We start from the raw sequence: 23000 nt of genomic DNA on the forward strand, positions 1-23000 counted from the left end.
GACACTTTTGAAGCACTTTTGAAAACTGATAACTGTACATATTTATTATGTAAATAGTATTTTTCTTTGCATTGTTATTTTGTCACAATGATAATATATGCATCTAAGATTTAAATAATCTGAAGGATGTAGATCTGTCCAAAAAAAAAAGTTGTTATGGCCATTTTTATTTTTGTGCTCCGTGTTATAGTAAGGTACAAGTAAATTAAATACAGGTCACAATCCTTTGCCATTACTCCACTGTACAAGTGCCATTTTACTGTATTTAAATGATAGTTAATGGTATACTTTGCCCTCAAAAGCAAGCTGGCTCAGAGGTTGGACCAACATTTTTCTGTTCATTTAAGTACATGGTTTACTTTAATGTATGTGACTTTCAACGGGTAGTGCCAGCCACACCAAATGCACCAATTACAGGTCTGTAAATGTAACAAGGAGGACAGTGCCCTCTGGTGTTTGATATTGGGAGGGGAAAAAACTCAATTCAAACACTTTTTATCACGTTTAAATTTTGGAACAAGTAAAATGACTTATAAAAAATACAGAAAATATATTAAAAAATCCAGATGAAATGAAATTTTACAAAATGGAATAAAAATAAATCACAAGATGTAAACAAAATGTGGCAGGTTGTGAATGTTTCAGTCTCAAAGCTCATCGTGCAGGTATGTGAATTCTCTTGCAGAGATGAAGCCGTCTTTATCTTCGTCCTCATTCTTGAAGATGTCCTCCACCATGGAGTCATGCTCCGTGTCATTTGGAGAGTACCCGTGTTTTTCAAATTCTTTCTTCAAGTAATCTTTCACCTGCAGTCGATAAAACTGAATTAACACATGGGATTCAATAGTGTAGCATGTTGACATTTTTAAGATTATTGATACCTCTTTTCTGCAGAGCTTCCAGTCATTGTTGAGATCCATCAGCTGAAAAGACTCATGAGATCTAGGGCCGTTTCTAATCTCAACAAGCTCAATGTCAAAAATTAAAGTACTACTCGGAGGGATTTTACCTGAAGAAGAGAAAAGGAAATTATTTATATTCTGAAAACTATCACTCCAACCTGATTTCATCAAAGTAACTGAAGAGCACCTTTGCCCTCCTTCCCATAAGCCAGGGAGGATGGGACGATCAGCTTCCTGCGCTCTCCTGTGCACATATCCTGCAATCCCTTATCCCAGCCTTTGATAACCTCACGGGCTCCAAGAGTGAACCAGACAGGGTTATCACCACCTTCACTGCGACTGTGTGAAGAAGAGAGAAGAGGTCTCAGAGGCATCTACGGTCTGAGTAGAATCAGAGTAAAACTTATAAATCATAATAGGCCTACATGTAATACCAAAAGCTCTTGCTATTACATTGAAATTACCTGGAGTGAAACATGGTCCCATTACTTTCCAAATATCCCTCGTAATGGACTAGAAGCATGTCCCCGTACTTCGACTTACGGTAGCACATGAACGGTTTGTGCAAAACTTCTATTTTGACCTCAGGCTCAGGCAATTTCCCTCCTGAAACTAAGGCGAGCAGCGAGAGAAGCAGGATATAAGTGCAAAACAATAACATGGTGATAAAACGTAGGCAGCGGGCTGTACTGAAAACTGTAAAAGAAAATATTCTACACATGCCTCGGCTAAAGGCAGGAATGCTAAATACGTGGCAACAACTTTAGCTGAGCGCACTTAAGCAGCTGTTTTTCCTTCCTAGTCTGCTATTGGCTGCTGAAAAGCTCAAGCCCACCTAAAATTCTGACTTCATCCTATTGGTAAACCAGAGTGCCAATAATAAGCTCCACCCACCAATGCATGTCTTAAAAATTTGTACAGAGTACTTTTTTGCAATAAAACAGGCAGGTTTACAGTTACAGCACAAGTAGATAATGCAGGTACTTTAACATGTTTGTTAGATGTATAAAGTGGCCTAAATAATTACAGTTACATTGTATTTTACACTATCTTGATACATTGTACCCTAAAAAAATTTAGTACAATATAATCTGCTTCGTACGGAGCCCTGGAAGTGTACAGGGACAGAGTGAGATAAAAGGGAAATAAAATAAAAGGGAGGTAATTATGTCGGGATCCCGACTTACTAAGTCAGGGAATAAGATATTAACTCATACAACAGGGTGTGCCTATATGTAGGATTCCTGTCACAGACGGGTTGCCTCACTCCTGTCAGTCTACCACAAGGGCTGCTGTGGCTACAATAGTAGCTTACCACCACTGAGTCAGGCGTAAATGATTAATGACAAAAATGTAGGGGTTTGAGAAATTTGGTAATCGAGGCATGTACAGTGCAATGCAATTAAGTGTAAGCCATTATAATACCCCCCTCTTGGAACTGCCACCTTAACTGGGTGGCACAGTAGCACAGTGGTTGGTGCTTGTGCTTCACAGCTAGAAGGTCCAGGTTCAATTCCCACCTGGACGGGGCCTTTCTGTGTGGAGTTTGCATGTTCTCCCCCGTGTCCGAGCACTACGGTTTCCCCACCACTAAAAACATGTACAATACAACTGGTGCAATGTGATTTGTGCAGATCTGCCCCAACGACCTGGAAACGGACAAGTGGAAGAAAATGGATGGATGGATTATTATTATTATTATTACTATTATTACTATTATTACTATTATTATTATGGCGTACACTTGTATTGCTCTGTACTAGCCTGTTTTACCAAGTTTCTCAACGCGCAACAATGTAGTCAACAATGTAGTCAACAATGTAGTCATTAATCATTTACGCCATACTCGGGGTGGTACTAGCCACAGCTGCCCTTGTGGTAGACTGACAGAAGCGAGGCTAACCCGTCTGTGATAGTAATCTTACAAAGGCACACCCTTGCCTGGCCAGCCAGAAAATCCTTCTTTCTGTTCATAAGAAGAACTGTCTGGGCAGCTGCTGGCAGCCTATAATTGTCCGATTTTACCCATATCGGTTCAATCGTGCACAAGAGGCGGGAGTTCATCGCATCAAGAAACTGAAGCCGTCACCGCACCGCATGAGTTTATATCTCATTCCCCCGACTTAACCATCTCAGGCCCCGAGTTAATATCTCATTCCTTGACTTAATTACCTCCCATTATTTTCTCACTCTGTCTCTTCCAGGGCTCCGTACAACAATTATTGAAGCAAAAATTAAATAATAAAAAAAGTTCTTGTAATAGCCTGCAAATGTTGTCCTGTGAGTACTGAGAAACTGTGGATAATGTTATCATGATGTTGAAATCCAACAAACATATGTAACACATATACGGAATCTATGGGCCTACTCTGAACTGGAGCTGGAAGCTGAACTCCCTTTTTGCCTTGCCTGGCCTGCCAGACAATGAAAAAGCATGTTGTTTGGCAGGCCAGGCAACTTTTTGGCCTAATCCTAAGTGTAAATTCACACCCCTGCTCTAAACTGCACTGTATCTCATTATATTTTGTAGAATCATGTTTAAAATACTTTTTCAAAGGGCATTTGATGTAGCTACAAGTCTCATTACTTTGGAGAATGCTGATGGTACAAGTAAAGCCAAGCTTTTACCCAGACATCGGAACAGACTAATTGTCTTGATTTGATTTGATTTTATTTAAAAGAAAACAGAAAAAAAAAGCTGATCTAATTCCGTATCTGATGAGTTTTGCTTTTCTACACTACAGATTGGGGACATCTCCACGAGGATAAATTTGACAGTTTTGCTCTGGCTGCACCATCTGGTTGAAATGGTTGCAATTGAAAGTCATAACTTTTTCAATTCTCAGCATTATAATTAAGGATGTGTATTTAAGGCTATAAACAGTCAATATTGATCTGTTTGCAAGCTCTTAGACAGCCATGTGTAACCTTATCATTATCATAATCATAATACAATTTCTGGACACTCATGGACACATTACAAGAAAAAAGTGGCAACCATAAAATCCTCTGAAATAAAATCAACAAATCAATGGACAACGAAATCATCATATTAGACTCACCTGTATGTTTAAAAGTGAATCGCACCTTGTTTCACTAAAATCTTCAACCTGTCCCAGCTTTATTATTAGGACATTCTATCTGAGGTGGTCACACTTAGCTGGCCTGACCAATGGCCAAGTCTAAAATAACTTGGGACAATTTAATTGCAAACTCTATTATTGTTGTGACTTATTATTACTTTAAATGCTAAATTGGACAAAAGCATAATTTTGTTATTCTTAGAGAGAATAACAGAAATTCCAATGAACAAAAGCAGTCGTCAGACATGAAAAAAACACCTCACATTCCCTTGCGTTGGATACAATATATCGAAGTGAAATCCCGCATTTAATTTCTCCGAACATCCTTTTGATCTTATTTGCTAAACTGATCACTCTGTTAAAGCTGTTTGTCAATCATTATAGGCCTATACTCCGCCCTTTATGCAAATCTATCGGATAAAGATGAAAGTGGGAGGGCTACGAACTTTTGCCAGGAACCCTATTCAGTAAACACTGTACGCACATTTCTCTGCGTAGCGTGAATCAAAGCATTGGACGTTACTCCAGCAGAATGCACTAGTGCTCAATGGAGTCTCTGCAATCAGCTGTGAATCGCATCTTGTTATGATAAACAAGTAATGACCGTCGAAAAACAGACTTAAACAATGGAAGGAATTCTTCATAAATGGACCAATTACATAAGTGGTAAGTTGCTGCGTAGTTGTAATGCTTATTTGTTCCTAATACTCTCCTCCAGGAGGCTAGCTAGCATGCCCGCGGTATAAGCGCAGTAGAGTTTGTTACAGCGTTAATACACACCACAAAAGCTAACACTAGCCCCCATTTATCTTTTTGTTTACAATTTAAGGTTTCTTGGTGTTATGTTGGGAAATTAGCATATATTCAAGACCGACACAAGCCTTTGACGTAACGTTAGTTCCTCCACTGTCTCTCATTGTAATCTCACTTAACAGCTGATTAGTAACGTTAGTTGCTAACATTGTTGCTGGCATTACGTGGACAAGTCTTAACTGTTTGTTTCCCCAGACTCCGTAGTCACTTTGTGTTGTGTGATGTAATATGCTCTTAACCACATGTGAATTTGTGCTGTGTTAGGTTGGCAACCTCGCTGGTTTGTGCTTGAAGGAGGCACACTGTCTTATTATGACTCTCAAGAGGATGCCTGGAAAGGATGCAAAGGCAGCATTAAGGTTTCTGTTTGTGAAATTCAAGGTTTGCATTTCTTCATATTAATGTGTATCGTTGTACTGTATGTTCACGTGAATAATGCAATAAAATCTTTGAATACTTTTTTTTATAGTTCATTCGACAGACTCCACACGGGTTGACCTGACAATACCTGGAGAGCAGTACTTTTACCTGCGTGCCATCAATGCTGCAGAGAGACAAAAATGGCTGGTGGCACTCGGAACAGCTAAAGCTTGCCTTACAGATAACAGAACAAAGAGAGAAAAGGGCAAGTTACTCAATGTAAACCTAACAATACACAGTTTAGTGGCATACAGCTAATTTGTGTTGTTAATCTTTATTATACAGAGCTGCAGGAGAATACAGAGGCACTAAAAACGAAGATGTCAGAACTCCGGTTATACTGTGACCTTTTACTGCAACAAGTAAACAAAATCAAGGAGAGTGACGAGCTTGGGAATCTTGCTGAGGTAATTTAGATATTTGTATGGACGTATGAAATAGAGCCTGCTGCTGGTGTAGAATTACACAGTAACCAAGACACCTGCACTGTGCACAGTATGCAAGACACCTGCACTGTGCACTTATCCCATGCACTCGTAGTTTTTCAAAGACATGCTCAAGATGTAGTTTTAATTAGATTCTTCCTCATTTTCAGACTGGATTAGACACGGGAGACATGGTAAAATCCACGTGCACAACATTTTTGAAGACTTTAGAAGAGTGTATGCAGATAGCAACACGTACTTTCAATACAGATATGCCATCACAAACCCCACCAGGATCTCCTCCAATAGCAGCTATTAAACCACAGAAGGTAGGAGGTTTTTTGGAATATTTTTTTCAAAAATATTTGTTGGTGTTGTGCTCTCACACAAAAAATAAACCTACATTTTCTTTGTCTTCTTTTTTTTTTTTTTTTTTACAGATTAGACCTATCAACCATTTAAAACTAAATCTTGGAGACAAGTAGGTTCTCTTTGCTTTTATAATGTTATAAGGTTGGGTTCATTTTAAAGCATCACTGACACAATTAATTCCAGATGGAGAGACTTGCCAGAAACCTCTGGAGGAACGACTGCACAGGACAGCCAGAGCCTTGACTCAGGAGCAGAGGGACCAGACGAACCTGAAACAGAGGGAAACTCTCCTCCCCCTTCTGGTAATGCCGGTGTTCCCTATATGTCTGCTGGCATTGCACAACACAACAGTGAAATGACACCTTTATATTGGCATCATTACAATATTGTGATATGTAAAATTATTAAAAATGTGGTCTTATGACAACATATAATTACATATAATTCTCAACTCTCAAAGTCATTAAAATAGATAGTAACACACCCATTCTACTCAAATGCCAGGGTAGGGATGAGAAAGGTTGTTTAACTTTAAACTAAAGAATGATGTTAATACAAGGGGCTGTATTTTGATTCTGATGTGCCCAGGTCAACAGTCAATATAAACCCTACAAGGTCAATGGCTTTGATTCACTGACTCCTGTTACTTTTCTGAAGGGGATATCAAACATTAAGTAACCATCACATTTATGTAATTTGTGATATTGAGGCATACTTTGTGACTATTTCTTTATAATGTAAATAATATTCTGTTCTGTATATATGCTTGCTTTACTCTGCAGACAATGAGGCCGTTAACAACAACAACTCAAATCTCAAGGAACAAGAACAGCCTGATAAGAATAGCTCTGAGTGTGAGCATCATGATCCCGCAGCTGTGATCAGTGACCAAGAGCTGGAGTGGAGAGAGCAGAAGCACAAAGAGGACCAAAGCCTTGAGCAGGACAACAACAACAGGGTCATCCACCAACAGGAAGATGTTACTGATCCTGAAGGAAATGAACTGAAGCAACCAGAGACTGAGGACACAGAGCAGGTGGAAACCTTCTTCAGCACAATGAGTCACAGGTACGACAATGCCCCAGTGGAAAGTCACATCCTGTAAGTCAACCTGTACTGCAAGTCATCTGATCTTAGATCAAATCCAGTTTGAGCTTGTAGTAAGTTTGTAAACATGCACAGCTACTGTTTCAGTGGGCCAAATGTGTATGGATCAATCAGCATTTTTTAGTATGTACAAATAATAAGTGTTTTATATAGTGTTTTCTTTCTTGATCACATTACACAGAGAGGCCCTCAACTAATACTGGTTTGTAAAGATTTTTGTGTCAACATTTATCTTTTTTATTTTGGACAGACTTGTTCTTTGAGAGTGTTTCTTTGGTGGTGTGGAAAAATAACTAATATTTAGTTACAACAGTATTGTTGACTCGAATTTAGAGCTAATTAAACAATCATAATAAGAATGAAAACTGTGTTTTGATATAGATTATACTAGACCTGGTATGTCAGGTTATGCATGCCATTTCCTATAGCTTTTTTCAATGTCTGTATCTTTCTGTTTTGCAGTTTGCTTCACAAATAAAACCGTTCACTTCCATCTAATATCTGCCCTGTTTGAACCTTTTTTGTAGATTTAGTGATATAAACCTGGACGACGACAATGGTATCCCAACACAAGAGTTTTTGGACTCATGCTATGCAATAGTACCAGTATTAGGTAGGCTTGTTATTATTTTTAGTTCTTCTTGATTTCATCCTTTTCTTCTTCTTCATAATCTCATTCTATTTAAAATGTTTCTATTTTGTCCTCTGGTCTTGTCTTCTGCATGTCATTGGGTGAAAGGCACTGAATAGTAATACTCTTCCTTTTTAAACTGAGCAATACAGATGATTCATTTGTGCCTGCATGAAGTATTGTCCATTTTATGCTGCATCAGCTGGTGGAAAAGGGACATTCTTAACAATGATAATATTTCTTTAAACTATTGATCTGACCTATCCTAAATCACTGCTAAAAAAAAAAAGAAGTAATTTCTTATATTTTCAAAGCATCTAAACCGTGTTTTAAGACAAGAAACAATATGAAAAACAGTGAAATCAAATGTACAAACACTACTAATGTTAACAATGACACACACATACGTTTATGGACTGTTTTCTCAGACAAATTGGGGTCTACAGTGTTTGCGCCAGTTAAAATGGACTTTGTTGGAAATATTAAGGTAGGTCACTACACAGTGTCGTAAAATATACAGTGTCTTTTATTGCTTTTTGTGGTCTATAACATCACCCATACTTTATTTCAATAGAAGATACATCAGAAGCTGTTGTCAGACTCAGACAACTTCCCGACCCTTCAGTCCATTGTTCTGCATGAGGTGGAGAGGGAAGTGGCACATGTTCGTAACTCGGCAACGGAGGCACTGCTGTGGCTGAGAAGAGGGCTCAAGTTTCTCATGGAGTTCTTGTCAGAGGTTAATGAAGGACAGACGGACGTCCCAAGAGCTCTGAGTAAGTGTGAATGTTTCGAAGCGTACTCAGGATGAGGTGTGTAGCTCATCATTTCTGTGACCTGTCCCAGATAATTCCTATGGAAAGACCCTTCGACGGTACCATGGATGGGTTGTGCGAGGGGTTTTTGCTGTGAGTACATTTTCTTCTTTGCACGTTTTTGTAGCACAAACTGCAATGAAAAATGTCTGTTTTTCATCTTTTTGGTTTTAGTTGGCGCTTAGAGCTGCTCCATCATATGCAGGTTTCACAGCTGCCTTAGTGACAAAAGAAGGGGATGAACTGAAAAGCAGCTTCTCAAGCGGCATTCACCGAGATTTAGATGTCTACCTTCCTGCCATGGGGAAGCAGCTGGCCATTTTAGATGCCTTGTATGAAGAATATAACTTGGAGTCAGATGAGGTGGTGTGAATTTTGCTTTTTATTCTTCAGGCAAAATTTTTGAAAAGACCAAACCTGAGCAAGCAAGCTGTGAACACAACAGGCAAGAAACACAAGAATATGTGTCATACAGCGGAAGATACAAATGTTTTGACCCAGAATACACTGAACATATACCAAGAAACTGATTGGAAGTCAGCCCTTTGAAAATCATTGAAAGTGACACTTATGAAATGTATGCCGTGATTTACATGTTTATGGAGCACAATGTGGCATTAACTGATGGGAAAGTTCTGAGGTTCACCACTGCCAGGTGTTCAGCTCAAAGATACTTTTCTTTAAACTAATATTAATACAATTAGTACCAAGTACAAAAGATTGTCTGTTGCTGCTTTTGGTGTTGTATTGCATTGTTGAGTGTATAATATTCAACATAGCAACTGTGGAAAGGACTGGCGATAATTTTGGCTTGAATAAAGCTATTTCTGTAAACATGGGACCAAACAGTGTGGGCTGGACCTGCAGCACCGCCTCACAAAATCCAGAGAACTACTGACGTTTCTGATGTAAAGCCACACAAACCTATGCATAGGCCATGGTTGTCTACTATGTGTTACTGTCACTGTTTACTTATTACAATATACCAACTCAGTGATTGAGTAAGACTGGACATTAAATTAACCTGTTTCATGTTTAAATAAGGGTGTCTCCATCCATTACATTTTGTGCTGAGTGGCCATAGAGCCACTGATCCATTTGAACAAACATTATTTAAAATATATATTTCATTTTTATGAAGGAACTCCTTGTTATTTGCCTTTCTACAATTTTAACATTTATTATTTCACTACATGCAATCAGATAGTGGATTCTAAATACTGCAGTCTGGTGGATACTGCTTTTAATTTGTAAAAATATGTAATCGTAGTTTACATGTTTTATTTGAGTGAGAAGATTTGGTCTTATGTAATAAATCCTACATATATGTTCTTCTGTTTCTGTTATTGATTTTCAGTGAACTCCGTTTGCATTCAGTGCTCATGCCAATGCCAGCTCAAGCTTTTTCACTAAAACCAACAGCTGTGTTCAAGTCATATCTTAAGCTGCTGCCAAACCATTCTGGTGTTGGCTGGTTATACGTAGTTGTGAAATGCATCACTAGAAAGTATAACACTATTTTGTATTAAAACAGTGATAACCCTTTGAAACAGAGCAGGCTATATGGGTGAAGTTAAAGATATACTCTGGGCCAAACATCTCCTTACTCATATCGATACAAACAAAGCCAGAGCTTTAATCTGGGCACTGATTGTCTTGATGTAATTTGGTAATTTGGCAGGAATAAAACCGGCTAACACAGTTACATCGCAACATTCAGTCTTAAGGTTCGCTGTGTTCCCAGACAGGAAATCTTACATTGTATCATCATCTATCTAAGAACTAAAGTGCATGTGCATACAGCTGTTTATTGATAAATAACATAACGGTGCCTGACTGCAAAGACCAGCCTACTTCACTGTCTGTGACTGTAAAGGTCCAACTCCTTCGATTTATTAAAGATTGACTTGGCAGGAACAAATGTTTGTAATTTGACCTTGATTGTATCACAATACAAAACAATAGTAAAAACAGCAACAATCACATAACAAGCATCATTTATTTTAAGATATTTTATTCATGTATACGTCTCTGTTTCCCCACCAATATAATATAAATAATATTTTTAAAAAAGGTTTCACAATCTTACTTCACATTGCATACAGACACGTATAAAACATAATCATGCATTTAAGCTTTAACATTTTGCTGCATACACAGAGCTTGCACAGGCCAAAAAAGAAGATTCTGCAAAAGTTTGCATCACACGTCTAATGCAGTGGGACATACATACAAACGCAGCAGTGCATCTATCTGCACAAACACTATTACACGCAGTTAATCAAACAGTCTTATTATCTGTACAGTACAATGTACCACCTGACGAGATGAGAATATGGTTGATAACAGCTGTCCCTTGGCAAAGACATTAGCTTATATAAAGAACAGTAGTGACACAAACAATTGATAGCTACACATTTAAGAACAGGGCTATAGTCGTGTGCGGTAAGACAGGAAGATCAGAGAGAGGTATTAACAGAAGTAAAGAAGTTACTGTAAACCACCTTGAACTGAGGAACTAGCAGCTACAAACTGAATAGAGGTTTCTGTGCAGAGAGGATATTAAGGACTTAACAGTTTCAAGCCATTACAAATTTCATTCTTTATATGTGTCTACTGTATGTGCACAGCATGTAAGAAAGTCTTCTCTCCATGGGTTAATAGTTCCTGAGTGGTCTTTTGTTTTGTTTTGTGACGACCAACGTGATGCACTTCTACTACAGATATTGAAGTTTACCAGTCCAGGATGCATGGGTTGTAGCTAGCACATTCCAAACCACTTACTAAAGGTTAAAATGAGTTTGTTGTGCCGATTTTTGTCACCAATTACAAAAACAAGCCTTGAGCTCCGGTGAGATTCTTAAGTGCCTTGAATAGCTGCTGTCCCTCAGGAATCACAGCCCGTGCATTTCAGCGCCAGTCACTTGAGTATAAAGAAACATTTAGATTTCACCAGTCTAGATTTTCTACTACTGGTTGACCGGTAAATGTGGATAATCAAACATTCTGAGATCAACAGAAGTCTCATGCCCAATGGCTTTAGGCTGCATCCATTGAGTGAATTCAGTGAAAATGCAACAGTGGATAAGCTTTAGACTTGCTTATTAAGACGGAGCGCATTTCCATGGAGTTATCCAGCATTTCAGCAGCAAAGTATCTTCTTGTGATCTTGCTTTTGACTGGAACGTCTTGCACATTTTTTTTTTTAATTTGAAAATATTCTTGTGTCAATCGGTCAATCCCACAGCACTCATGTGAAGTATTTGCAGTTTGTGGAATCAATAACACAATGTGGTGTGCACTTCAGGCGACCATATGAACTGGAAAAAAAGTGTGTTAGTTTTAGCAAAGCAAATTTTTAAGTTTTAAAACCCATGTGTTGCAAACAGTTCTTACCCTGGAAGATATGAATTACATGTTTGGTATCCAAAGTCTTTCCCATCACACTCTTCAGCGCCCTCATGTCGATATCCATCTCCACAGTAGGCATGTTTACACTCTGCAGAAAGAGGAGACAGCACAGTTGGACGTATTATGTTCTATGTGCGCAGCAAAGTCTAACTCACAGCAAATTAAAGATAGGCCGGACTTACTGACACAGCCGTCAGTGACAACTCTGTTTCTGTCATCGCACTCTTCTCCACTGGAAATCTGCACAATACCATCACCACAATAGCCCTCATCCGGTGCGTTCTCCATAGACTGGAATGGGGTCAGCTGGAATGGAAAAGTCTTAGAAAAAAGGGAGATTCAATTGAATAAAAACATGTTGTAATTGTAACAAAAGTTATGCAAATAGTTGATACCTGGATTGGTAACCAGCCATCAATGTCTTTAAAATACAGGGACCGCTGATCTTTTCGAAATGCAAGAGCATTATCCATGTGAAGATTCTCAAGCTCTTCTTCGTTGCTTACAACAAAGATCTGTTAAGGGGGAGAAAATGGAGCACTGTAAAATGGAGTATTTATTTGAAAGTAAAATCACATTATATTTTAACTTTGAGCAACTGTTGGTATTCTCACCGCTGGTACTTTAGCATAGTTTCCTCTGGAGGGATAGTTGTCAAAAGGAGAATTAGACAGAGAATTGCAACTACACTTTCCAGGAGGTCCTGGGGGGCCACGAGCACCCTTTGTGCCAACCATGTAAAGCCCTAAATTAAAAACAAGTGAAAGAGAGTACAAAGAAGAACATAGTCTTCTGTTGAGAAGAGCAGACAGTGTACAATATGAAAACATTATTGAGGAAAAGAAGAGATGTGATCTGTGTTTCCATTTTAAGCACATAATCTCACGGGGAGAGTATCTTGGGAGATAACATTTCCGTGTTGCTATAAAAGACCTACCTTGTTTACAAGTGTACAACATGCACCCTCTATGCACCCTGTCACACTTACTTTTATTTCTAATCTAAATTAGCTACAACAATGCATTATATATTATGGTTGTTATATTTTTATGTCATGTTGTACCTGTAGCAGGGGACCCCGGCGGGCCAGGGTGACCCGCAGGCCCCTGGGGCCCGGCTGGCCCCACTGGACCTAAACTGCCAGAGTCTCCTTTTATTCCCTGAAACATATAACATTAAGATCAGCTTTATTGTCTCACAAGTGAGAAAATCCTCCAGGGCGACAATAAATCAAACACAGAAAAAGGGTATCGCTTTAGATTAAGGTGTGCTCATTAAGTATTAACAAGCATTAGTAATCATTTTAGGGTTAGGGTAAGGATTAAGGACAAGGTTGGACCAAAGGAATGTTTCAGTCTGTTCAATCAACAGGTAATAGTTCATAAATGAGTTCAAAGCATGCAAAGGGTCACTCAGGATCTTGTTGGGCAGCCGCAGAGTAGCCTGTTCATAGATACTCTTCAGGGAAAGGTGCACCTGCTCACCCATTATTTTACAAGCAGTGGGGACTAATCGTATCAGTTTATTATTTAGTTAAATGGAGAGACTGCTGTACCAAGCTGGGCTCTCAAGCCACAGAAGAAATGTCATCATGAAACTTCAGCTGTGGTATTGGTCAAACGACCTTACCTGCTTTCCCCTTTTTCCAGGTCTGCCAGTAGGACCTCGATTTCCTGAGAGCCCTGGTTCTCCCTTTGGACCCATCTCCCCCTTTACAAAACATATCAGTCACCAACTCTTATTATATGAAATTTCAGTCCAGCAGGATCCAATTTTTTCATCACTCACTTTTTGTCCAAGCATTCCAGGGAAACCCATGGTACCCTGTTATAACAAGATGATATCAAGCCACAGTGTCACTGACAATAAGACAATACTGCTTACTTTAATTACCTTGTCACCTTTAGCGCCACTTTCACCACGATCACCCCGAGAGCCCTTCAGAGCAAAGAGCAATGTTACAGCGCCGCACAACAATATCTCCAAAGTCATAATTACATACCTTTTCACCTTTGTATCCAGGCAAGCCCTGCTCAAAACATAAGTTATAATAAGCAAAACAAATATATAATAACACAAATCATCCATGACACAGCCACAGTTAAGTAACAGGAACATACCCTTGGCCCAATGGGCCCTCTGGATCCAGGTAATCCCATTAGTCCTGGGTCACCTTTCTCCCCCTAAAACGTTCAGATGGTGACATAAAAAAAAAAATAGTGTGATATGAGTGGTTGAAAAAGTATGTTTGACTCCCTCCTTGTAAAATAAAGAATGATAGTATTTTCTTTAATGTTTCATGCACTTACTTTAGGCCCAGCAGGTCCTGGCCATCCAGGAAGTCCTTGCTTTCCAGGAAGTCCAGGTGGCCCAGTTCGACCCTAAAAAAGTAGAATGTTTAATTAGTACTTGGTACACAAACCATACAATGGTAAAATACTGGTAAACAACTCGGTGAGTATCATGAATTTTGTAAAGGTACTTTTCTAATAAAATGGATATAATTTAGAAAAGGTAGAATGAAGTGTTAATGTGCAGGCACAGTGGAGTAGGCCGTTAGCTAGTGTCCTTATCAAACACCAGAACCTCAGCACATGTTGGACGAATGACTTTAACAAGCTCTGTCACTTTGTTCATCTTAATTAAATGATGGGCTGTATATAGAACAGGAGACTGGGCTTGTGGGAAATGAAATGATTTATGGCTGGGCTGAAGCACTAAGCTAAATTACACTGCAGTGCTGCAAAGCTGCTCAGTCAGGCTGCCTTGCTTTGAAAGGCTTCAACTGGACTGTTTTGACTGTTTTACAATAGACGGAGCACATCATTTTGAAGCCATACAGTATGTATTGTCCAAACACTGAGCCCTGCCTTGGTAACCAGGCTCAAGGTGGATGAGAAGGAAAAGGACCTACTGCAGGCAATGGCATTGAGAGGTCAATAGAGATAATTATGCTCCCTTTGGGGAATAATAGCATTACATCCCACTGCCACTGATCAATTGCTTCAGAGCACTCACAAGCTGGTCAGATACCAAATCTAGCAAAGACAATGCTTACAGGATAAACAAACACAATACAGGACGTTACCAGTTTATTCCATTAGATTTACTGAGCAATGAACCAGATAACAAGTCTCACCTTAGGCCCGGGTCTTCCGATTTCTCCCTGACAACAGGATGTGGAGGAGGGGACACGGACAGTGGTCACTTAATACATTTCCAGCAAGCATCTCTCAACTGCTCAATTAAAATGTCCAGCTTGTGACAAAGAGTCACCAGGATTAAATGAATCTTGATATTATCAGCATGATGTAACCATAAGAAGGATCTCCTGCTAACCTTTTCTCCCTTGGACCCTTCAATACCGGGAAAACCAGAAGGACCCTGAGAAACAATAGCAAGCAAGAATATAAGTAAGATTAGTTCAATTCGCAATTTTTCTATGTTAGTTATTTTGCCCCACAGCATTAGTGCATTAAGCATTACACAGCGGCCCTTTTAATTAGCAAATGGCTGACTAGCCACTATTGATTCAGGGGTGACTTGTGTGTGTTTGATGCACAGTAAAACACTGCTGAAGCAGCCAGTACTGTTACAGCTAAATCCAAGCACAACCTACACTTCAGAAGATGCCTGTAACAATCACTTCATGTTTGTTTGTCACTTGAGAAAGGTGAACTGGTATCTGTCTTTATGGTACACTAACTTGACAACGCGTTTGTGTTGGTAATCCCCGGAATTTACGTGAGTTAGGATCCCTTTCCAGTCCAACCACTCTGCAGATGGTTTCTCAGAATGATGTGTGGAGCACTGGCATGCGGTGGAAAAAGGCTATTTGTGTCTCAGCTAAATGTGGAGTAGTAATGAGCTGCTGTATCGCAAGGGCCAAAGAAACCCCTATGTCTTGGTTTAGCTGGGACACTCCAGTGGACATAGGAGTAACTTTGTGTGGAAATGATCAACACAGTAAAGGATACCACTCATCTGATCACCCTTATCAAATGTGTCCTGGATTAAGAACCAAGCTAGGTAACAAAATAGCCTTTGTGGTGAGTTTGGGTCTTACCTGAGGTCCAGGAGGACCTATTGGTCCAGGAGGGCCATGTGTGCAGGCAGAACCTTTGTCTCCACCGTCTGTCTCAGTTTCTTTATCAGTAGAATCTTCAACCTGCAAAAATATTCACCATGCAAAGCCATTTATTCATCTTATCCTAGTGTTGCCACAACATGATTGAAGTATCATTAAAAACAATGCATTTGCAATGTATCTTTTATTGTGTTGTTGCTTAAGTGGATCTTGTGATGAGGCAAAAAACATGGAGTAGTTTAAACATTTCTCAAGGACAAAGTAACTGTCATATATACCACAATAGAAGGTCACATGATTGGCTCACATGAGTATGGCGGCGCCAAAGTGAAGGGGGCGGTGGAAACAGTGGGGGTGGAGGTGGACTCAGCAAACAGCATGGACTGAACCTCTTCTGGAGCACCAGCTCCTGTGCCCTGATGGCTGGCATAGGAGAATACAATTACGAGAACATGTAGCAAACTGTGATTAAGTTTGAACAGACTGACATGTATTCATTAATTTATCATATAAATGATTATTTCTGTGACATTGTTGTTGCTCCAGTTTGTATCTATTCACGCATTAAATCTCACGTGCAATATATATTGAGATTAAGCATGTTCAAAACACTAAAGAATTATTGAAAAATGGGGCTAGAAAATGCGGAGAAACAAAACAACTCCAAACTGTCAGCCATTCAAGTACATTTTCTTTGCATAAAAAAATCACATGCCTATTCATTTATAAGGCTTCTATTTCATGTGTAAAGAAAAAACAAATCCAAAAGAAATGCAGTATTTATGTCAATAAGTCAATGAAATCTCATACAGCCATGTGTATTTTAATTGTATACAATTTACTTGCGGATGCAGATATGTGTAGTGCAAGGTGATGCTTACCTGCTGGTAATGAAACAAAGCTGTCCAAAAAGGAGGAGTGGACCAGGCTACAGCAGCAGCACAGAAACAGAGATAGTCCCAGAGGTAGCAGAGCCATGCTGCTTCAGGTAGAGACTGGATTTGAGTCAGTGCAGAGGCTGCATGCTGCCTTTCACTCTCCACTCTGGCTCAGCTGCCCTCCCTCTCCTTCATGTCCTCACAGAGGGTATGCCGACCACTGCCCATTAAATCTTTCCTCTGCATTAGTGTGTGCTAAAATTACAGAGGACAGTCTGCCAGCTGCTTCGTGTGCTAATATTAGACTCTACTACTGCAGGGGGATCTTATTGTTTCCACTACTCTCCCCTGGGAAGAAGCTTACCATAATATATACATGCAAAATTTTATGAAAAAACAAAACAACGCAATTATTTGTGCCCCTTTTCCCAACAATTACTTTTGAATTATATTTTCATGAAGTGGTCAAAGCTTTACGTGCCCATATGTGAACTGTGATCTCCATTAGGCCATCACAGACTGCTTCTATTGTCCCCTCTGCTCCACATAATTGAGCAGCTGCATTATTGCAAGGCTTTTGTACTTTAAGCAGTGCATTAAGTACAACTTAACTGTAACATCATTTTACTATGTTGGGAACAAGCATCACTATTATCTGCAAAATAAAAAGGCAAAGACATAAGAAAAATATTTGATAATTGTATTTATTCCTATTTATTTACAAAACTGCATACAGGTAATTAAACATTTTATGAAAATTAAGGCAACTGTTGTATGGAATACTGGTCAAGATTCTGTTAGAGCTCTACAGGTTGGAGCGCGTAAGCCAAGGAAATTCCTGAAAACATACGAACAGAACAATCATCACTATCGACTTCATTTCTATGACTTCATTTCATTTTCAACTTTCAAGAAGGCGAAGAACACTTGGTTGCCATTTCTTAAGATGCTGAACGCATGGAGACTCTTATACACCTTTGAAACATGTTGCTGAGTGGTTGCGTGGATACGTTAGTCATAACAAAGGGGTCCATGCACTCTAATTATGGGTCCCTGAAATAGAAAGGTCAGGTTGAAACGAGGCGGAGTCATTGTCATGTGGTACCTTTACTGTAAAACTGCATTACTGTTGCAAGACTGAGGCTGAAGTCATTTACTGGTTGGTTAGACTTGATATTGTTGAATGAGGAAATGGAGTAGAAACGTAATACTACAGATATTATACAGCTACTATTGTGGCACTGTGCACACATGTAACATTAATAATAATAATAATAATAAATTTTATTTGTATTGCACTTTACATATGAAGAACACATCTCAAAGTGCTACAATTTACACAAAAACAAGCAAAATAGAAACAGACAGAACATATCAATAGTAAAAACACGAGGAATATTATCAGTTTAAAAACACAAGATAAACACATTAAGAATAAGCCGCACAAAATAAGTGGGTCTTAAGTTTATAATTAGGGGCCTGGAACATTAGCACAGTTTTAAAGGACCATCTATTTAGTTTTGTTTTAGGTTGTGTATACGTAAATCTCTGTCAGAAGAAAGAAGAGATTTTGTGATGTATTGTGGGTTTGAACAACATGGATAATGTTGTCACCTAATATTATGATAACGATAATTTGGAGATATATTGTGCATTCCCAGGGGCTTCCTAACTCCTGAGGTATGAGGTGTGTTATAAGAATTGACAGATGGATTTCAATATAGATGACACTGACAGTATCTCTAGATTGAGAAGGTGTTGTTACAAAGGTTTCTGCGACACTACATTACATTTGTTGACATTGACTTGTTAAATGTACTGGTTTCAGGAAGCATTCACCATGAACCTTTATTAATTTGCTTGAAGTCTGTGATCAAAAAGGGTCAGTTTATTAAAAAAATATCTATACCTAAGATTGTCTTACGGTAATTTTTCAGAAACTTTCTTCATGTACCCTCTAAGTCATTCAGTGAACACCTGGGAGTACCACAGTTTGGAAACCACTGGTAGGGTAATGTGTAGGTAATAGGTACACATTACCCTGGGAAGGATTTTTTGTTAAGTTTGATCAAAACATTACAGCAATCATCCAATCGCCATCATCATTTGGAACGTGTAGACTGGATGAAGAGGAGAATCTAATTAGACCAGGATACTAAGTAATTTTCCATTAAAGATGGATTATGTGACTTTTTAGGCAAAAATGTTTAATTTTGTGCATTTGACCTATCAGTGACCCAGTGGCTGTATGGGTGGTTAGCATGGCACCTTTACTTTCAATATCAGCAGAAGAATTGTTTCTGGATGGTCCGAGAGGCTGCTGTGACAAAAAGTAAATGCGCCATGCTAACCACCCATGCAGCCGGTCACTGAAGGGAAAAATAAGATGCCTTTTAGTGAAAAGTTACATAATGCAGCTTTAAATAATAGTACCAATAGTTTTGGGAAACATTTCAATTTTAAAGCGGAATATGTCACCTGCTGCTTCCTGTCAGATGCTGGGTCAATGAGCACATTCAGGAGGCTGGGTTTGTCCCAATCATTCAGGCTCCGCTCCAAAGCACTGTGCAGCTCCTCCACCGTCCGGACCAGGAAGCCCTGCCCTCCAAAGGCCGTCATGACTTCATCGTAGCGTGCCTCAGGTAGAAGTGTCACAGGTGGAGCTCTGTTTAAAATATGTTCCATGAAGTACATAATCATTTGAGAGTAGGCTAAAATATGAAATGCTAAATAAGGTCTAAACTACAGGGTTACAAGGTTTTATACATAACAAGACCCCATTGAAAAATGTTTAGTATTTTCCAAAGGATATTGTACATAAATATGCAATTACTCAAGCAGCCTAGATCACAATGAAGATTCAAAACTACACATGACTGGCATCACTCACATAGTGGTCAAGTCACCAAGTTTGGCCATTTCTTTCCATGTTTCAGGATCCACTCCACTGTATATTCCATTGTTATTAACCACAATAACAATAATGGGTAGATTAAACCTGTTTAAAGACAATACATCATGTACAGTAAAAGTGGAAGCACTTTTTATTGTCAAATACGAGCTGTATAACCACCTGCACATCGTCTCAACCTCCATCCCAGAAAAGCCAAACGCACTGTCTCCTTCCACACAGATCACTCTCTGGCCATTGACCTTGCTTTTCTCCATAACAGCAGCTGCAATAGCAAAACCAAGGCCTACCCCCATTGTTCCAAATGTGCCAGCATCCAATCTAGGGCACATTAGATTGGATTAATTAATAATTGTTGTGGGGGAAAAAGATACACAAGACAAATGTGCAAAATGCCTTACCTGTGTCGAGGTAGATAGTTGTTTAACATGGTGCGCCCTATGTCCATTGTGTTAGCGCCCTCACTGACAATGATGCAGTCGCGTGGCAAAAGCTTTGAAATGTGGTGGAAAACTGTGTAGTAATTCATGGGCAATGTTGCCTGAAGAGCAAGAGTCTGAAAGTACAAAATGAATGAGAACTAGCACGTTGGTACTTGTTAACCTTGGTCATATATAAAAAAAATATTGAAATATATGTGTATAATAAAAATTAAAACTTGCCTCTGAAATTTTGGTATTGGCAGCAATCTTTGACTTGAGAGTGCCCCACCACTCTGTATCAGGAGAATATCTCCAGCTATCTTCCCGAATATTCTGCAACAACTAAACAAAACAGTGAAGCCCATCATGTGTTACAGTGGCTTCTTATTATCTAACAGTCCCACACTTAAGTTAATACTAATCCTATACATTTGTATTCTTATGGTAAAAGCTGGACACGGGCTATCCTACAATAACGCAATAACAAATTAAAAAGGTTAACAAAAATTACAGCAACACATTCAGATCATGTACAACGTATGATACATAAGGGTTACTGCTAAGCTTACCTGAGAAACTACAGCATTGATATCTCCAAGTAGAGCAGCAGCAGGTCTCACGTTGTTTCCGATTTCTTCCGGACAAAGGTCAACCTGCACAGTGCAGCAAGAAATGCTAATTAACCTGGTTAATTACCAAAATGTGGCAACAATTTATATTAAGAGCTTCTCGTGAAATCTTAAACAAAGTATTAATAAGTATTTATAATTAATATGCCATGAATAATATGCTTATTCATGGTCTACCCTAACCTTAAACCCAACCCTCATCCGTAATCCTTTATACTAATGCTTATTAAAACTTAAACAATTAATCAAAATATGAAGATAATAATAGGACCTTGATACCTGAATGATCTTGACAGTTGGATCAAATCTCGGTGGTAGGCCAAAGTGTAAAATCCAGTTCAGTCTGGCTCCAAGCAGAAGCACTACATCTGCCTGGAGTAGAGCCCTTGATGAGGAAAGAAGCAACGCAATGGGGTTCCAGCTCTTATGAGTATAATCAGTGTATTGAAAAGGCAAGATATAAATTAAAAACACATGAATTAAAATGGCAACACAAATGATTCTGACCTTGAGCGTGCTGCTGCTACACAGTTGGGGTGGTCATCCGACACAACACCCTTTCCCATTGGGGTTGGCAGGAATGGCAAACCACTTGTTTCAACAAAGCTCCTCAGAACAGTTTCAGCTTGTGCAAAGGCCGCTCCTGATATCCACAACGGCTTCAGGCAGTTTTCACGCTTTATATTGTATGTAGGTTAAAACACTGAAAATGTTTACAATACCTTTCCCAATGATAATTAATGGCCTTTTGGATGCCTTCAACACCGACAGTGCCTCATTAATGGCACCACTTTCGGCCACACTTACAGGAGGAGGTGGGCAGCAGGATAAAACTCTGCTGACACAAATGTTTTCATTATTATTTTTTGTGTGGTAGGAAAATCTTTGAAAGGAGAAAAATGTATATACTTTATTTGACTCCTATTCACTTTAGCGTTAACCATATCCCCTGTTATATCCACATAAACAGCACCTGGGCGTCCATATATAGATGTACGGACGGCCTGAAATGTACAAAACCGTGCCATTATTGTAACATCAGTGTAGTTAAAAAAGTATATATATATAATCATAACAAACCTTCTCAATTACTGAAGGTATGGCTTCCAGACTGCTTGGTCTAGCAGAGAACTTGCTATAAAGACGGCATGCTTCCACCTAAAACAGTCAAAATGTTTATAAAGCAGCTACTGGGGATTATTGTTGTTTGTGTCACCTGTGGAAACTCCTGAAATGCTCCAGTTGTTTCTTGGTTTTTATCAGAGGACCCTCCAACCACAACCACTGGCCTGAACATACACAATGATGGTGGAGGAAGAAAGATCACCAATATTGCTTCTATAAGCTTCTTACCAGCAATTCGCATTGGCATTGGCCATTCCACCCAGAGCGTGGATGAGGCCTGGTCCTGACACCACCAAGCAGGCACCTGGTCTGCATCCAATAATGAAAAAGGTTAGTGTGAACAGTTTTTATTATTATCTCTTTATTACTGACGCTGTCTTCACCTTCCAGTCAGATATCCAATGGCAGAAGCTGCATAACAGGCCTGTTGAGGCAATATTAAACTTTTACCACACTGCAACAAAAACTGTGCAAAGAGCATTATTTAGTTTACTGTGTGATAATGCATACCGCCTGTTCATTTCTCATTCCCACATATTTGATTCCCACAGACTGAGCAGCCATGGCCACTTCAATAATAGGAACCCCAACAACACCGAACATGTACTCCACTTTCTGCGCAAAACAACCACATTTTACTGCATAGTTTAACATTTTGAACTTTCACCCACTTTGTGTTTTCTAACAAACTTACCTGGGCCCGTAAAGACTCAGCGAGTACCTGAGCCCCGGTGACGTCTTCGTCCATGATGTGAGTGGTGGCTGTCAACAGTTATGGAAAATAATAACAAAATCACAACTAAGTAAGGTACTACCACTGCGGTCTCCTGCAAGCGTTTGGACGGGTTATTTACTTCCGGGTCATTTGCCAATCAAAATACAGCAGAGCGAGGAAACGCCCACTACAGCTGATGGAGGCATGTGCTCATTCATGGCTACTACTACTACTACTACTACTACTACTACTAC

At 39.3% G+C, this 23000-nt stretch overlaps 4 protein-coding genes across 4 annotated transcripts; 1 reads left to right on the top strand and 3 right to left on the bottom strand.

The window, feature by feature from the left end:
• Positions 1–350: 350 nt before the first annotated feature.
• On the bottom strand, positions 351–1703 carry fkbp14 (FKBP prolyl isomerase 14). Its single transcript, XM_079560829.1, has 4 exons — positions 1367–1703; positions 1090–1241; positions 882–1009; positions 351–806 (listed from the first exon to the last, which is right to left on the bottom strand). Exons 1-4 carry the CDS (start codon positions 1621–1623, stop codon positions 648–650), a joined length of 696 nt encoding a protein of 231 aa, XP_079416955.1. The 5' UTR covers positions 1624–1703; the 3' UTR covers positions 351–647.
• A 2790-nt stretch (positions 1704–4493) lies between these two features.
• Positions 4494–9773, top strand: plekha8 (pleckstrin homology domain containing, family A (phosphoinositide binding specific) member 8). The gene is made up of 13 exons (XM_079562023.1): positions 4494–4651; positions 5063–5179; positions 5268–5423; positions 5504–5625; positions 5814–5972; positions 6084–6124; positions 6199–6317; positions 6798–7083; positions 7650–7735; positions 8182–8240; positions 8328–8529; positions 8600–8661; positions 8743–9773. Exons 1-13 carry the CDS (start codon positions 4612–4614, stop codon positions 8938–8940), a joined length of 1647 nt encoding a protein of 548 aa, XP_079418149.1. The 5' UTR covers positions 4494–4611; the 3' UTR covers positions 8941–9773.
• An 865-nt stretch (positions 9774–10638) lies between these two features.
• Positions 10639–17228, bottom strand: colq (collagen-like tail subunit (single strand of homotrimer) of asymmetric acetylcholinesterase). Its single transcript, XM_079561451.1, has 17 exons — positions 16948–17228; positions 16374–16489; positions 16046–16147; positions 15319–15363; positions 15119–15145; positions 14289–14360; positions 14100–14162; positions 13982–14008; positions 13873–13917; positions 13768–13803; positions 13609–13689; positions 13043–13139; positions 12594–12724; positions 12375–12494; positions 12162–12300; positions 11965–12067; positions 10639–11888 (listed from the first exon to the last, which is right to left on the bottom strand). Exons 1-17 carry the CDS (start codon positions 17042–17044, stop codon positions 11819–11821), a joined length of 1371 nt encoding a protein of 456 aa, XP_079417577.1. The 5' UTR covers positions 17045–17228; the 3' UTR covers positions 10639–11818.
• Positions 17229–17651: 423 nt separating this feature from the next.
• hacl1 (2-hydroxyacyl-CoA lyase 1) lies at positions 17652–22834 on the bottom strand. Its single transcript, XM_079560904.1, has 17 exons — positions 22726–22834; positions 22542–22646; positions 22415–22455; positions 22260–22340; positions 22123–22195; positions 21987–22064; positions 21816–21910; positions 21629–21741; positions 21414–21549; positions 21186–21291; positions 20847–20930; positions 20518–20619; positions 20257–20411; positions 20018–20176; positions 19835–19942; positions 19423–19609; positions 17652–17782 (listed from the first exon to the last, which is right to left on the bottom strand). Exons 1-17 carry the CDS (start codon positions 22777–22779, stop codon positions 17750–17752), a joined length of 1710 nt encoding a protein of 569 aa, XP_079417030.1. The 5' UTR covers positions 22780–22834; the 3' UTR covers positions 17652–17749.
• Between the last annotated feature and the right edge of the window lie 166 nt (positions 22835–23000).

Source organism: Gobius niger (assembly GCF_951799975.1).
Source record: "Gobius niger genome assembly, chromosome: 8".
Taxonomy (NCBI): Eukaryota; Metazoa; Chordata; class Actinopteri; order Gobiiformes; family Gobiidae; genus Gobius; species Gobius niger.